Source organism: Dipteris shenzhenensis, chromosome 21, assembly GCF_047967505.1.
Source record: "Dipteris shenzhenensis isolate YYH24624 ecotype China chromosome 21, Dip_SZ_1.0, whole genome shotgun sequence".
Classification (NCBI taxonomy): Eukaryota; Viridiplantae; Streptophyta; class Polypodiopsida; order Gleicheniales; family Dipteridaceae; genus Dipteris; species Dipteris shenzhenensis.
In genome coordinates, this window is record NC_141616.1 from 10972615 (window position 1) to 10990298 (window position 17684).

At 43.3% G+C, this 17684-nt stretch overlaps 2 protein-coding genes across 2 annotated transcripts in view; both read left to right on the top strand.

Annotated features, from left to right (window-relative positions):
- LOC147888480 (pentatricopeptide repeat-containing protein At2g33680-like) overlaps positions 1-14361 on the top strand; it is a 30740-nt gene extending 16379 nt beyond the window's left edge. The window contains exon 2 of the mRNA XM_087392451.1: positions 13553-14361. Coding sequence (XP_087248577.1) covers positions 13553-13890 — 338 coding nt within the window. The 3' untranslated portion in view covers positions 13891-14361. The remainder of the gene's footprint in view (positions 1-13552) is intronic.
- On the top strand, positions 3125-13450 carry LOC147888481 (pentatricopeptide repeat-containing protein At2g39620-like). Its single transcript, XM_087392120.1, has 3 exons — positions 3125-3164; positions 9995-13339; positions 13437-13450. The coding sequence occupies exons 1-3, from the start codon at positions 3125-3127 to the stop codon at positions 13448-13450; spliced, it is 3399 nt and encodes a 1132-aa protein (XP_087248246.1).
- Positions 14362-17684: the final 3323 nt, after the last annotated feature.

Below are 17684 nucleotides of genomic sequence, written 5' to 3' on the forward strand. Positions count from 1 at the left end.
CTACATTCTTCCACTTCCGGCAAGCACCCAAGACAGTCAACCATACAACGACATTAGGTTGGAAAGGCATCTTCTCCACCATCCTCACTGCCGCCTCCACTTGACCTGCACGGCCAAGGACATCAATCATACAAGTATAGTGCTCAATAGTTGGAACAATGCCATATTGTTTGCTCATAGTCTGAAAGTACTTCCGGCCCTTTTCCACTAGACCCACGTGGCTGCACACGGTTAGAACACTAAGAAACGTGACCCCATTTGGCTGTATGCCTTCTTCCCTCATTCTCTCAAACAAATGGAATACAAATTCACCCTGTCCTTGGCGGGCATATCCCGCAATCAATGCAGTCCAATGCACGACATCCCTTGTGGGCAAGGCATCGAACGACTGTTGGGCATCAACCATGCTCCCACATTTAGCATACATATCAATAAGACTAGTTGCCACAATTGCACTAGTCTCAAAGCCAAGCTTTCTAATTTCAGAATGCAGTTCCTTTCCAGATTCCAGAGCCCCTGTGTTGCCACATGCCCTGAGGATGGCAACGAATGTAACACTACTTGGTGACACATCTTGCTTTTGCATATGTGCATATATTCTGAAAGCCTCCTCGTTTTCTTCTTGCTCAGCATACCCCAAGATCATGGTTGTCCACGAAACCACATTGCGATTGGGCAACTCATCAAATACGTGGCGTGCATCCTCCATGCTCCCACATTTTGCATATGTATTCACTAAAGAGGTTCCCACAAACACATCTGCCTCAAAGAAATTGTTCACTACTTGGGAGTGGATGGCTCTGGCTTTTGCCAGGCACTTCAATTTCAGAAATCTCCCGTCAACTAGCTCCCCCTCTTCCTGTGCTGCTAGGTTACTGCAAGCCTTCAATGCGCCAACAAAGGTTCGATCATTCGGTTGTACACCTTCATGGTGCATCTGTGCATATAATTCCAAAGCCAGGGTGTCATCCTCCTCAACATACTCCAGGATCATAGTAGTCCATGTCACTACATTACGATGAGGCAGCTCGTCAAAGACACGCCGTGCATCTTCCATGCTCCCACATTTCGCATACATATTCACCAAGTTTGTACCCACAAGTACGTCTAACTGAAATCCACTCTTAACCACTTGGACATGGATGGCTCTCCCTTTTGCCAGGCAGTCTATTTTCACAAATTTCATGCCAACTTGCTTCCCCACTTCCAACACTAAAAGACTACAGCAAGCCTTCAATGCACCAGCAAATGTTCGATGATCTGCTGTTACAGCTTCCTGGAGCAACTTTGCATACAATTCCAGAGCCAAAGCACTTTCCCCTTTCTCAGCATACTCCAGGATCATCGTATTCCATGTGATAACATCAAGATGAGGCAATTTGTCAAAGACACTCCGTGCATCTTCCAAACTCCCACACTTTGCATACATATTCACCAAGGCAGTTCCTACAAATACATCGGTCTCACAGCACCTCCTTACCACTTGGGAGTGGATGGCTCTACCTTTCACCAGGCATCCTCCTCTCACATATTTCCCATCAGCTTGTTTTTTCTCTTCTAGTGCTGCGCAAGCTTTCAATGCACCAACAAAAGTTCGATCGCTCGATCGGACACCTTCCTGGTGCATCTGTGCATACAATTGCAAAGCCACTTCACAGTCTTCTTGCTCAGCATACCCCAGGATCATGGTACTCCATGTAACCACATTTCGAATGGGCAAATTATCAAATACGCAGCGTGCATCCTCCATGCTCTCACATTTCACATACAAATTCACTAACGTGGTTCCCACAAATATGTCTGATTCAGAACCACTCTTTACTGTTTGGAAATGAATGGCTCTACCCTTTTCTAGGGATCTTCTTTCTGCAAATTTCTCGTCAGCTTGCCTCCCCTCTTCTAAAGCTACCAAACTACTGCAAGCCTTCAATGCACCAACAAAGGTTCGATCACTTGGCTGGACACCTTCTTTGTGCATCCGTACATAGAAGTCTAAAGCCAAATCACAGTCTTCGTGCTCAACATACCCCATAATCATGGTTGTCCATAGAACAACATTATTATGACTCAGTTCATCAAAGACACACAATGCATCCTCCATGCTTCCACATTTTGTGTACATATTCACCAGAATAGTCCCCACAAATGCATCAGACTCAAAGCCACCTTGTATGACTTGGGAGTGGATGGCTCTACCTTTCACTAGGTACCCATTTTTCACAAATTTCACATCAACTTTCTTCATCACTTTCAGTGCTGCTAGGCTACTGCAAGCCTTCAACGCAACGACAAAGGTTCGATTATCTGCTTTGACACCTTCCAAATGCATCCGAGCGTACAATTCTAAGGCCAACCCACAATCTGCTTGGGCGGCATACCCTAGCATCATAGTATTCCACGTAACCACATCAAGATGAGGCAACTTGTCAAAGATGCGCCGTGCATCCTCCATGCTTCCACATTTCGCATACATATTCACCAAGTTGTTCCCCACAAATACATCTGACTCAAAACCACTATTTACTACTTTGGAGTGGATGGCTCTACCTTTCACCAAGCACCCTGCTTTCGTTGATTTGTGGTCAACTTGATGCCCCTCTTCCTGTGCTGCCAGGCTACTGCAAGCATTCAATGCACCAACAAAGGTTCTAACATTGGGTTGGACATTTTCTTGAAACATTCGACCATACAACTCCAGAGCCCATCCACCCTCTTCCTGCTTGGCATACCCAAGGATCATAGTGTTCCAAGACACCACGTCGCGCATTGGCATGTTATCAAAAACACGGCGAGCATCTATGATGCTCCCACGCTGCATACACATGTGTATCAAATTGTTTGCCTTGAACAGAGGAAGCCCATTTAAACAGTCCTTACGGGCACGAATCTCCTTGACCTCCTCTGGCTGGGCCAACCTCTTGTGGAGTGGTTTTCCACTTTTCCCCGCGTGAAAGGCCGGACTGCAAAACAGCAGCCTAAGGTGGCAGCCCATGACCAACGAATACACAATACAAAAGAGTAACCCAATACCTCAGTTTACGCAAGTAAACATGCTGGCGGAAAAGGCCTCTGCTGCAAAAATAGAGCGCAGAGACGTTTGTATCAGAGGCAAGCTGAGGAAACGATGGCGATGCCAAAGCTGAAGAGGAAGGCAAGGAACTCCGGTGAGACGTGTTTTGTGACACATTGCGAAGGGGATCGAGCAAAAGATTGTATCGGCTGGTGTTGCGATCCAAGCAAGGCAACTGGGTCTCCCAAGCCATGCTCGTGTATGGAGCAAAGCTCTCCTGGAGGAGAGGTGACAGAGGTGAGCTTGGGGGTTGCGCACCATTTCTGATTGGTGGTGATGGTGGTGCTCCATGGGAATGCATGCGCAGAAGTTGATGTGGAGGAAGCACAAGACCTTTGAAGTAGAGATTGTCGCTATGAGTGTTCACACTGACCGGGGTCGACTCACATGTTGATCAGACCATCTTGGATTTCCTTCAATCTTGCATCCATCTTGGATTTTCTTGCTCCCTTGCATTGATAACATGCATTATAAACGAGAGGCATGTTGTAAGAATTTAGATTAAAAACAAGAAATTCTGAATAGACCAATAATTGAAAATATTTATATTATTATATATAATATATAATTGTTATAACCACACATAGTGTGGGCGGGAAGGTAGTGCGCTTCCTTCCCCAAAGAGTTATAATCCGAGGGAACGGGCCTTTCCCTGGGTGCCGAGATAACGTCGAGAATATAAACGCTGAGAATATTAGCACCGAGGGTAAGTCTCACGAATGGATAAGAAACTAGCATATTACATGAATGTCAATATTCGTAATTGTAGTCGAAAGCCGAGAGACAATATCCGAAAAACTTGCCAATGTGACCTGGAGAGGATTTGTGTGTGTCCTTATTCCGACATTCTCAGATCATTCAGTAGACTCTGGACAGCACAAAAAGACAACTATCATTAGAGGAAGCCCGAAGTGGAGCGAATAACATTCTCACTCTCCACTTAGCTAGCGTTATGTGCCTCTCCAACCTCGAGAAAATGGGAGTTTGATCACTATAGTAAGTCGAGCTTTTAGGCTTGTGAGAGTAGAGCATAAGGTCATCGTCGCTCGCGAGGCTCTCCAAAGCTTCACATGCCAATAAGCCCAAACTTGCAAATCAAGTAGACCATCTCTTCAAATCGAATAGGTTTGAAACGTTTATATAGTCTTGTTATTGTGAAAAGCACCTATATGCTTTTAGTGCTTTAGTCAAAAGCTTAGCTTTCACATTAAAGGAAATCAATGGTATAAAATGAAACCAGATCAAGGGCTTAGATTATCATGACACGTGGCTCAAGGAGGTGTGAAAAAACCCAAACATCTCCCTAGGCTACCTGCCCTAACAAGTGCCATAGCCCGAAGCTGGATAAAATTTTTGAAGTGCCCGTTGGGCATTTGGGTTAGCCACAAGCCAGGAAGCTTGGCATTGCTCGAGGGACCCTGGAATACCTTGTGATTGATGTGCCCACCTTTGGGCGCCCAAAACGGAAGGGCTCTCCCCAAGCATGTAGTGGCATCCACTTAAGAAGGAACGTTGGTAGCTCGGGCATTTGGTGTGTAATGGCTCACTCTCCCATTGGTTACGAGTAGCATGACCTATCTACGATTGTTAGAGACCCGCTTCGCTAGATAAGATGTCTTTGATTTCAAGACCTCCTCCACTATAGGCACCGCTTGGCTTGGCTCTACGCTTAGTTTACTCATCGATTCAACTAGATGGTGATGTTGATCGAGGGACAAAGCATTCACACAACCCCCCCGCACACATACAATATTTCTCTCTTCATCAGACACCCATGTGTGCCTTGAATGTCTTCCTCACATGCATACACATGTGGACACTCAAACATATAAGATCCCTCCCCCACCTTCTCTTTCTGACGTACACCTCCACATACATACATGCACATGTCCTTGTTACAGACTCTCTCTCTCATTCACAAACAAACTCTCTCCTGTAATGCCTTCGAGCGAAAAGCCAAGCACACTAAGGGCAGGTATTGACTCAAGCAATTAAATAACAAAATCTACTCCTTAAAAACCTTTCTTTATTTTAGACTTCCTTCCAACACAATGGTTTCCATTTATACATAAGTTTTATGTTATTGCTCATCACCTCGTCACACATTTTCTAACACTATTGCTCAATGTCCCCCTCACGATTGCTAGAGGCATGTTGAGTAGAGCCTTAGGATTTGTGACAGCTTTAGGTGCCGTCACCTCATCACACATTTTTTGACGTTATTGCTCATCCTCATAATAGGTGTTTTGCTAGAGGCATGTTGATTCAAGCCAGACAATTTGTGGCATCTTTGGGTCACCTCCAATTCGATTTAGTGAGCGTCCTTCTCTCCTCCTCTGCTCCGAAGTCTATCCTTTCTAGCAAATTGAGTTCAATGAGAGACACCCATCCCTCAGTGTGCCACATCACACCAACCCTCTGAGTGCCATATGCCAAGCTCATCTCTCTCTCTCTCTCTCTCTCTCTCTCTCTCTCTCTCTCTCTCTCTCTCTCTCTCTAAGTGTGTCTGTGTGTGTGTGCTAAATCTCTCTCTAAAACTACACACACCACGCACTTTTTTTATGTGAAATCTAGTTGTGATTATAGTACAACATATAGCCCCAAAGAAAGGGACTCTCTCTCTCTCTCTCTCTCTCTCTCTCTCTCTCTCTTTAATATATCTATCTATGTATCTATCTCTCTCTCTCTCTCGGCCACACACCCACACAGACACACACACACTTTTTTGTTGTTGTAAAAGCTACACACACATCTTATATATAATATTGAATCTCTCTCTCTCTCTCTCTCTCTCTCTCTCTCTCTCTCTCTCTCTCTCTCTCTCTCCCATGTGTTAATCTTCCACATATTAATCTACCACATGCTTCCACGATATGGAAGGTGTAAGGCTCGCACTACAATGAATGAACAAAATTAATGCCCATCTTGTGCTTGCCCTTTCCACTCTAATCCAGGAAAGTGCATTCAAAGAGAGCCAAGACATCCATCCCTCTATGAGGGGTGCCACATCGCTCCGCCCTTTGAGTGTCATGTGCCATTCTGTCTCTCTCTCTCTCACCTCGACAAAGAACTCCAAATTAAATAAAATGCGTGCGCATGTGTGTGTATGTGTGTGGAAGACAAGACGACAACCCTTTTGGCATTGTGAAAAGACGAAATAAATGCTTGTACTTTGAAGCTTTTCAACTCTTTCTAGCCTTGTAGGAAAATAGGAGAAAATTGGTTAAAGATGCCTGGGGGGAGAGAGAGAGAGAGAGAGAGAGAGAGAGAGAGCTTTAAGATAGAAATTGAAAAACAATTAGGAGGAATCAAGAAAAATTAGGGAGTGTTTGTGAGATAGAAGGAAAAGGAATTAGGAGAATTAGGAAAAGGGAAAATTAAGAAAAAGGAGAATAGAAGGTGTGTGTGTGTGTGCACCTTTGCCCCAATAGGATACAACACACTAGTGTGATGACGTACTAGGAAAAGGGAAAATTAAGAAAAAGGAGAATAGAAGGTGTGTGTGTGTGTGTGTGTGCACCTTTGCCCCAATAGGATACAACACACTAGTGTGATGACATACTGTCTACCCGAAAAGGAGTAGTAATGTTTAGAAGTGTCAAATAAGTAGTGGAAAAAGAGTAAGAGATGTGCTTGAGTAAGACATGCGATTTTGGAGCAATGGGAGTTGTTGGTTTTGCAAGTAACCAAGGGAAAAATAGTTTATATGATAGCCATAACAGGGATGGAGTGGGCTAATCTGGGAATTGTTTGGCGTGGAAAACTTCTTAGAAAGAAGAAAAAAACCAAAAGAAAGAGAAAATTGCTTTGGCAAGCAATGAAGTGAGTGAAAAAGCAACCCCATGATGACTTAAATGTAATAAGTGCAACCATCCAAAGATGCTTGGGATGAGGGAGAAGGAGCCGGAGGAGGGTTGTTGAGAGCTTCTGATTGGAGTGAAATGTGCCATCGAAAATTCGGAAAGGAAAACAAGACATAAGTTAGAGAAAGGAGTCAAGAAGCCAAAAAAAGCCGTAATGACTTAAGTGTACTACGTGCATCTGTCCAAAGTTGTAGGGGAAAGGACATGTGAGTGGAAGACAAGACAACAACCCCTTTTGCATAGTGAAAAAGCAAAAGAGTCAAAGGAGAATAGTAAGTGTGTGTGTGTGTACCCACCTTTGCCCCAGTAGGATACAACACACCAGTGTGATGACCTACTGTCTACCCGAAAAGGAATAGTAATGTTTTAGAAGTGTCAAATAAGCAGTGGAAAAAGAGTAAGAGAAGTGCTTGAGTAAGACATGTGATTTTGGAGCGATGGGAGTTGGTTTTGCAAGTAACCAAGGGAAAAAAGAGTTTACATGATAGCCATAATAGGGATAGAGTGGGCTAATTTGGGAATTGTTTAGGGTGGAAGACTTCTTAGAAAGAAGAAAAAACTAAAAGAAAGAGAAAATTGCTTGACAAGCAATAAAGTGAGTCAAAAAGCAAACCCACGATGACTTATATGTAATAAGTGCAACCATCCAAAGATGCTTGGGATGAGGGAGAAGGAGCCGAAAGAGGGTTGATGAGAGATTCTAATTGGAGTGAAACAGCCCATGAAGAATTCAGAAAGGAAAAGAGGACACAAGTTAGAGAAAGGAGTCAAGAAGCCAAAAAAGGCCTTAATGACTTAAGTGTAGTATGTGCAACCATCCAGAGCTGTAGGGAAAAGGACATGTGTGTGGAAGACAAGACAACAACCCCTTTTGCATAGTGAAAAGACAAAAGAGTCAAGGTAAAGGATAGAAAGAAAACATTATAGAATTAAGGAAGAGCTTGAGTATGTAGGTAAAGCACCTACAAAATTGCATAAAAAGTATATAAGAGCTTTGATAAGAAATGACAATAATGTTTTTGCAAAAATAATTTGGAGCTTCGTGAAGTCGTGATAACCATCTCTTTTATTGAAGATGCGAGTCCACATACCTGCCACCATCCAACAAGAAAACCTAGTAAGAACCAGCTTAACTTTAATTGGGAAGACAAGTGTCATAAACACCCCTCCCTTGTTATCATGGTCACAATAAAATAGTGGCTTAAACACATACTTAAATAGCTCGATGTAGACTTTAAAGGTGTAAAAAAAGGGGCGTAGAGAGAATTTGAAAAAAAGGAAAAAGGATTTAAAAAGTTAGTTTTAAAAAATTAATAAAAATAATTAGGGAGAAATCAAGTGAAATTAGGAAAAATTATGGGGAAGGAAGAGGGAAAAATAGGGAAGAAAATAGGTTCAAATTATGGGGAAGGAAGAGGAAAAAATAGGGAAGAAAATAGGAGAAAATTGGTTAAAGATGCTCAGGGGGGGGGGGAGAGAGAGAGAGAGAGAGAGATTTGGATTTCATGGAGTTGGTTCTCCAAACCGACTTAGAGGCTCAAACTAGCCTAGCTATTTGCTAGAGTATGTGGCATTCAATAAATCACAAAATTGATGCAATGGGCAATATGCATGGAAAATGATGATGTGGCAATTGTCTGCACATGCAAGGTGTGCCTATGAAACATCATGCTGACCATGGGTAATGTTTGTGCACATGTAGAATGTAGAGTGTGCTTAGATGGCACTGTGTGTGCATAGGATGCATAGAGATGAGGTTGCATTATGTGTTGAGGTGGTAGCATGGTGATGACTTGGCTTATTACATCTCTAGCTAGCACTAGTTAGCTAGTGACTGGTTAGCTAGCATTGGGTAACAATCACCTATGGGTTGGAAGAGCCCCGAGTGGGTAGGAGGAAGAGGTTAGAATGTAACTAGCAAAAACCCAAATATATAGGGCAAAAATATAGAGAGCCCTCATGCTTGCTATTAATGAGATAGCTTACTATGTATTAATCACCTCATGCATTAAATCACATAACACACAAGCACAACTGATTAAGATCATACTCATCTCAATTTCAATTTCTTTATGCTTGTGTTTAGAGTGCAATTTCTCAATAATGCAAATCGACTTTTTCAATTCACACATTGCTCATATTGAAACAAAAATAACTTTTAATACCTTTAAAGTAGCAAATTCACGTACATGACTTCTACCTTATTGATTCAATCACATCTTAGCATTTTATACATTATGCCATACACTTGAGAGCTTCTTCTTTTCTTCCCAAGTACAAACTAATCGCCAAAAATGTAACTACGCATATTTTGTTACTGTAAGACTTTTTACATCATGCCATAAAATGGAGAACTTCTCAAATTATATACTTTGTAAAGTGAATTTCAAGAAACTTATTCTATTATGTAGTTTCTTAAATCTCACAATGTTATTTCCTTTCGAAGGTTTTTTATTGCATCCACCACATCTAATTTATGGTGCCACCAAAATCTCGAAGAGCTTATTCATCAAACTAACACATCTTACTCACCCATTCTTGCCAAACGAAATACCTTTTTATCATATGCTCATGTAATCTTGATAAGGATATCCACAAGATTTTTGCTTCCACGTTTTTGACAAGCTTTTGTTTTTAATATATTCTAACGTGACATGCTCATATATGATAAAGGAGGAGGATGTTATGAGTTGATTTGGTGCAGAGAGAGAGAGAGAGAGAGAGAGAGAGAGAGAGAGAGAGATTAAAATAGAAAGGAGTGTTGGCACGGGACGAGTGTCCAAACTGTATTGGGAGGCTCCCAACTCCTCCTTCCTCTCTTCCACTACTATTGTTCGAGGGACCTTTTGGGCAGGTGCCTTATGAATGACAAAAGTCATCCACTTGTTTTTCAAAAGTCTCAATAGAGGGCTGCCTTGCACTTTAAAAAAAATTTAGAATATAAAATAATCATTCACAATTAGATGAGGCCTTTCTTTAAATGGAGCGAATTAATTATTTCGAATCTTTCGCTTGATTCAAATGCTCATGTTGTTTTGTTTGTGATAATTTGACTTTGCAGGATGTTGTCTCGTAATCTATACGGGCCTCATGGGCAGGCCACCCCTCTGCATTTCTTCCTTTAACGCCTGCAGAATTGACAACGCTGTCCACAAGAGATTGCCCCTGCTTAAAGAGCAACCTTCAATTGATCCAGTATCGAAGACAAACAATTTAATACACATGCATGTGAAGCGTGGGAGAATTGTGGATGCTCGCAATGTTTTTGATACCATGCCAAAGCGGGATGTCGTGTCCTGGAACATTATGGTCATGGCGTATGCCAAGCAGGAAGAGGGTGCAATCGCATTGGGGTTGTATGCACGGATGCACCAGGAAGGGGTCCAACCCGATGATCGAACCTTTGTCAGTGCATTGAAGGCTTGCAGTACCCTCGCAACATTGCATGAGGAGAGGCAATATGCTGCAGAAACAGTGTGGTTAGGTAGAGCCATCCATGCTGAGGTAGTAAAGAGTGGTTTTGAGTCAAATGTATTTGTGAGAAACACCCTGGTGAATATGTATGCTAAATGTAAAAGTATGGAGGACGCACGGTCTATCTTTGATGGATTGCCTACTCATGATGTTCTTACGTGGAATATAATGATCCGGGGATATGCTGAGCAAGAAGACAATGCACTAGCTTTGCGATTCTATGCACGGATGCACCAGGAAGGTGTAGCAGCAGATAGTCGAACCTTTGTTGGTGCATTGAAGGCTTGTAGCAGCTTGGCAGCACTGGAAGATGGGAAACATGTTGGGACGAAGGTTGCAAAATTAGGATGCCTTGTAAAAGGCAGAGAAATTCACTCTCAAGTACTAAAGAGTGGATTTGAATTGGATGTATTCGTGGGAAACAACTTGGTGAATATGTATATGAAATTTGGGAGCATGGAAGATGCACGGCATGTCTTTGAGGTATTGCCTGAGCGTAATGTGGTCACATGGACAACAATGATCCTAGAGTATGCTGAGCAAGAAGAAAATGTGATGGCTTTAGAGTTATACACTCAGATGCAGCAGGAAGGTGTCCAACCGAATGATCGAACCTTTGTGGCCACATTAAAGGCTTGCAGTAACCTGGCAGAACATGAAAACGGGGAGCATGTTGACAATAAATATGTAAAACAAGGATGGTTGGTGAAAGGTAGAGCCATCCACTCACAAATAGTTATGCGTGGTTTTGAGTCAGATATCTTTGTGACAAACACCTTGGTGAATATGTATGTGAAATGTGGCAGTGTGGAGGATGCAGCTCGTGTCTTTGATGGCTTAACTCACCGTGACGTGGTTACGTGGACTACCATGATCGTTGGGTATGCTGAGCAAGAGGACAGTGCACCAGCTCTGGAATTGTATGCACAAATGCACCAAGAAGGTGTCCAACCGAATGATCGAACCTTTGTTGGCGCATTGAAGGCTTGCGGTACCCTGGCGATACTGGAAGATGGTAAGCTGGTTGATAAAATCATTAAAATTGGATGCCTGGCAAAAGGTAGAGCCATTCACTCTCAAGTGATCAAGAGTGGCTTTGAGTTAGATGAATTTGTTGGAAATACCTTGGTGAATATGTACACAAAATGTTGGTGCATGGAAGATGCACGGTGTATCTTTGACAAACTGCCTCATCGTGATGTGGTTAGGTGGAATACCATGATCCTGGGATATACTGAGCAAGGAGACAGTGCATTTGCTTTAGAATTGTATGCACAGATGTACGAGGATGGTGTCCACCCGAATGATCGAACCTTTGCAGGTGCATTGATGGCTTGCGGCAGCCTTGCAGCATGGCAAGTCCATGGGAAAATGGGATGCCTAGTGGAGAAGGGTAGGGGCATCCACTGCCAAGTAGTAAAGAGTGGCCTTGAGTCAGATATGTTTGTAAGAACCTCCTTGGTAGATATGTATTCAAAATGTGGGAGGATGCAGGATGCACGGCACATATTTTATGAATTCCCACATCGACATGTGGTTACATGGACTACTATGGTTCTGGGATATACTGAGCAAGAAGAAAGTGAGATGGTATTGGAATTGTATTCACAGATGCAACAGGAAAGAGTTCAACCAAGTGCTCACATCTTTGCTGGTGCTTTCCGGGCTTGTAGTAGTCTGGCAGCAATAGAAGAGGGGAAGCAAGTCGGCAGGAAATTTGTGAAATTAGGATGTCTGATGAAAGGTAGAGCCATCCACTCCCAACTAGTACATAGTGGCATTGAGCCAGATGTGTTTGTGGCAAACACCTTGGTGAATATGTATGCCAAATGTGGAAGCCTGGATGATGCATGGTGTGTTTTCAAGGAAGTACCTGATCGTAATGTGGTTACGTGGACTACAATGATCCTTGGGTATGCTGAGCTGGAAGAAAGTGTGCTGGCCTTAGAATTGTATAAAGGGATGCACGAGGAAGGTGTCCAACCTAATGATCGAACCTTTGTTGCTGCGTTGAAGGCTTGTAGTAGCCTGACAGCACCAGAAGAGGAAAAACACATTGACGGAAGATTTGTAAAAGTAGAACCCCTGGTGAAAGGGAGAGTCATCCACGCCCGAATAGTGAAGAGTGGCTTTGAATCAGATGTGTTTGTGGGGAATGCCTTGGTGAACATGTATGCAAAATGTGCAAGCATGGAGGATGCACAGTGTGCCTTTAATGAATTGCCTCATTGTGATGTGGTTACATGGACTACTATGATACTGGGATATGCTGATCAAGGACACAGTGCACATGCTTTGAAATTCTATGCACGGATGCAGCAAGAAGGCGTCCAGCCAAATGATCGAAGCTTTGTTGGCGCATTGAAGGCCTGTATTAGTATGGCAGCACTTCAAAAGGGTGAGCAAGTTGATGTGAACTTTAAAAAAACAGGATGTCTTGTGAAAGGTAGGGGCATCCATTCCCAGATACTAAAGAGTGGCTATGAAGCAGATGTTTTTGTAGGAAATGCCTTATTGAATATGTATGCGAAGTGTGGAAGCATGGAGGATGTGCAGCATGTCTTTGATGAATTGCCTCACCGTAATGTAGTGACATGGACTACCATGATCTTGGGCTATGCCGAGCAAGGAGGAAGTGAGAAGGCTTTTGGACTTTATACACAAATGCAAGAGCAAGGTATGCCACCAAGTAGTGTGACCTTTGTTGCCCTTCTGAAAGCATGTACGAATACAACAGATTTGGAAAGTGGAAAGGAACTCCATTCTCAAATTAGTAGTGCTGGTTTCGAGACTATGGAGACTGTGGCAAACAGTCTTGTTGACATGTATGCTAAATGTGGGAGCATGTTTGATGCCCACCAGTTGTTTGATGCATTGGCAATGAAGGATGTTGTACCATGTAGTGCATTAATTGGAGGATATGCTCGTCAAGGTGAGAGTGAACCTGTGTTTTACTTATTTGAGAGAATGAGGCAGGAAGGCATACAACCAAATGGCGTCACATTTCTTAGTGTTCTCACTGCATGCAGTCATGTGGGTCTAGTGGACAAGGGCCAGAAGTACTTCCAGATGATGAGCAATCACTATGGCATTACTCCGACTATGGAGCACTATTCTTGCATGGTTGATCTCCTCAGCCGTGCAGGCCAAGTGGATGAGGCTGTGGTGATGGTAGAGAAGATGCCTTTCCAACCTGATGTTGTTGTATGGTTGACTGTGTTGGCTGCTTGTCGGAAGTGGAAGAATGTAAAGGTTGGAAGGCATGCCTTCGAAAATTTAATGAGGTTAGATGGAAAAATACCTTCAGCATATGTCGTGATGGCAAATATATATGCTGATGCTCAGATGTGGGAGGAGTCTGATAAAATCCAAGTAATGAGAAACAATGCTCAGCTTGGAAGAAACCAGGATAGAGCTGTTGGATGGGTCCTGATTGATGACGCGAAAGTTTGTGGTGGGGGATTCTCAGCAGCAAAGATATAGATCCAAATCAAGCAGATACCTTTTGAAGGTGCAGAAAGGAGCGCCCATGCATAAATCAATGTTTTAAGCCAACAGCCAGTGCAGAACCTAAGCAGAGGGGCAGACAGGTACAACAGCCGGTTGCAAAGGGCACGTAGTAAATACTTGCGTGAACAACATTCTCCCTTTTGAGCCTCGATTTTGCAGCCAGTGCACAACTGGTTCGCCTCCAGCCTCAAAATTTTGCCCGCGTGTGCACTGGCTCTTAGATAGGGTATTTGATGATCAAAAGGAAGATGCAATGTGTGCGGTGAGAAGTTGGCTATTGCTTGTGCTGTTGAAGTTCGTATGGTCACCTCCCCATGTGTAAGTCCCCATATGAGGAGAGCATGGGGGGGGTGAGCCTAGAAATGATGTGGCTGCCACATGGGCAGCACATTGGCTGCCATGTGGGCAGCATACATAGAGCAAAACAAGAGTGCATGCCTCCAATCTGACATATGGTCACACAGATGTTTTTTGGGCACAAGTTTGACTATGCCATGCTTCCAAGAGTGCGGCAACTGATTTTCTTGCCAGGCAACATTGATCATTTGCAAGAGGACATCTTTCAAATCATCCCAAAAAGCAATATAAAATTCCACCGTAAGGCCATCCCAGCCAGGGGACTTGTATTTGCTGAGGTGGAACAATGCATCATCAAGTTCTGAGTCAGTAAAAGGTCTCTCCAAAGTAAGAGCATCATCCATTTCCACTATTTCAGAAACATATTGGAGAAATTCAGCCCTCGCATCAGCCATTTGATTTGATGGGGAACCAGGAGCAGAGAACAATTTCTGAAAATAATTTTGGCATTCATCTTGAAGATCAGAGAAAGAGTGTGTCCAAGAGCCATCTAGCTTCCTTACTCTTAAACATGAGTTTTTCTTTCGAGTAGCATGCAGGCCCTGGAAAAAGGCTTTTGATGATCAGCCCTTATCCATGAAGGGCTTCATTCTTGCCCTAATCTGCCATTTGTGCAATTTCCTCTGATCATTAACAGTCAATTTAATCTGAGCATGTGAAAGGGAATCATTTTTTGAATCAGAGACAGGCCTTAACTGAGAAAATTCAGTCAATTGTTGTGCTGTCCTTTTTGCCCATTTAACCTCATTCCTCCATTGGGTCATATGCCAGTTTCCATACTTCCTAATGACATTCTGTATACGAGAGACAAAACTGTCCCAAGCATAATCCATGTCCTCCTGAGCATGCAAAGGCAAGGGATGAATTGCAAGTCTGATCATTTGCTGGAAATAGTGATGTCGGAAATAAGCCTGATTAACATGCAATAATCTACTGGAAAGGGGTGGCGAATCATCCAGTGGCATACCAAGGTGCAAATTCATCCACAATGGGGCATGATCGGACAAGCCCAATGAGAAATCTATAAGGAGATGAGGGCTAAAATCTGCATATTGTTGTGGGTAAAATAAATACCATCTGTCAAGCCTTGCCCAGTATGTAGTAAGTGCATTATGATGAAAAGTATATCCACGCACTGACCCTTGGAGAAGCAGCCATAAATCTTCAGCTTGCACAGAAAGAAGCATACTATCCCATTTCTGCCTTTCCAATGATAGCATATGAGATCTTGAAGTGGTGTTATCTCTTGGCAGAGGGGAAATATTAAAATCTCCACAGATGAATGCATTAGATCTCCATGGATATCTGCATAAAGAATCCCATAAAGAAGCCCTCATGGCAGAGGTTTGGGAGGCATAGACTGATGCAAATTCAAGAATATCACCATTGACATTACATTGTATGACCATCCATCTTCCACTGTTGTCATTGAAGGCTAACTGAGGCTCCAGCTCATGTCTAATCAGTATGCATACACCTGAGTAGGTAGTGGTACCAGCATAGTATATATCATAACCACCAAAATAATTATGATGACCAACCTTGGAGTGTTGATTATGCTCTTGCAAACAGACAATATCTGGCTGCATTTTATGTACATAATTCCAGAAAAGCCTCCACTTTGAAACATTGTAGAGGCTCTATACATTGTATGTAAAGCACTTAAGTGTTTGATGCATGAAAGAGGTATATACAGTAAAGTATAAGAATAAAACAAGACATCAGAGAGGCAAAGCCTCTGCCTGCATGGGCTGCATTCCTTCATGATCCATGAAAGAAATAGCATTCTCCCCTTCTTCAGAGTCACATATGGGGATGCCCTTCTTCAAAACCCCCACCCACTTTTGAAGGACAGGAGCTGAAGTAGAAGCCTGTCCTGGTGAGGGAGAAGTAGCATCCCATTGACAAGATTGAAAGGGGCGTTGCTTCAATACAACCACCTTTTTAGGCTGTTGAAAACCATCCTGATTAGTTCCCGCAGATTCCTTCATCTTCTCTTTTTCTTTATCTTTTCCTTTTCCAGCAAGTGACTGCACCTGATTGATTGGTTTGGCATTCTTTGCTCCATTTCTATTTGCTGTCTTAGCTTGCAAATTCTCACTCTTTTCTCGTGTCTGGGGCGGCAAGGCATTGGGAGGGGGCTGATGCAGAACCATTGGGCATTCAGAGGCTAGATGCCCACACTTATGGCAGGCAAAACAAGCTCCTGCAAACACGCCCCATTTCAATTCAAAATACTTTTTTCCCAATTGCACTCCCTCAACTTCCATTGCAATAGAAGGAGGGATAGGTGTGTCCGTGTCCCAGAGAATGCAGAACCTGTTACGGTTTCCCATAGGGCATGGAGGACAAATGACCTGTCCCAAAGAAGTAGCCAAACCAGGCAACTCTTCATGCATATAGTCCGGGAAGTTAACAACCTCAACCCATACAAGACAATGATGTCGTATAAGACTTTGATAATCCTTGTTTGGGGACCAGGGCCTAGGATGGACCATCTGCTTCCCGTAAAAGAGGGGAGAGAACTCAAGTAGCTTCTGCTTGCACGAAGCATCTGATAAATGCACCTCATAAAACCCTTTGGATGCAAAATACACTCCCTCTACAAAGCATCCTCCAAGGATGGACTTAATCCACTGTGCGACGTCACTGGCTGCTGGAATTCTTCCTGGAAAGAAAATTATAACCGCGGTTTGAGATAACTTCCTCAGAGGATTCACGAGGGATGGCAATTTCAATTTGTACATGACCTCTGGAACTGGTTTGGCCCATTCCTGTCGTGACTGCTGAAAGTCATCCTTGAGGGTATCAAACATGTACTGAGCTTCCATAGTAAGTTCATCATCTTGTGATGCAGGCTGTGAAGGGTGGCGCTTAGCATCTGCGGGTCTTTCTTTTCGAGCATATGTACAAACATCCAAACATGAAGCCATGATTGAAATATGACAAGACAAGAAGGACTGTATGGAGAAGTGTAGAAGCAACACGCTAGACACAGGGCTGTACGGAAAAGTTTAGGAGTAAAACACAGGACTGTACGGAAAAGACAGGACTGTACGGGCAAGTACACAGAAGGACTGTATGGATCTGCAGATAGTCTTCCTAAGTTCTGTACGGAGATGCAGATGGTCTTCCTGAAATCTGTACGGGGATGCACACAGCAGACAGGACTGTACGGAAAATCAAACGGGGCTGTACGGACGTACGGAACGTGGCCTTCCTGAAAAGAAGTACAGCGATGTAGACGGGTACGGAACTGTGTTCAGAGTTGCGTGGAGGTAAGTCAGACCTAACGGGTTTGTTCGTACGGGCGTACGAACACTGTACGACGACCGTACAGGTGTACGGACGAAAAGGGAGGCTGTACAGAGTCCTTGGCGAGGTTGAACAGCAGAGGTCGCACACCGTCT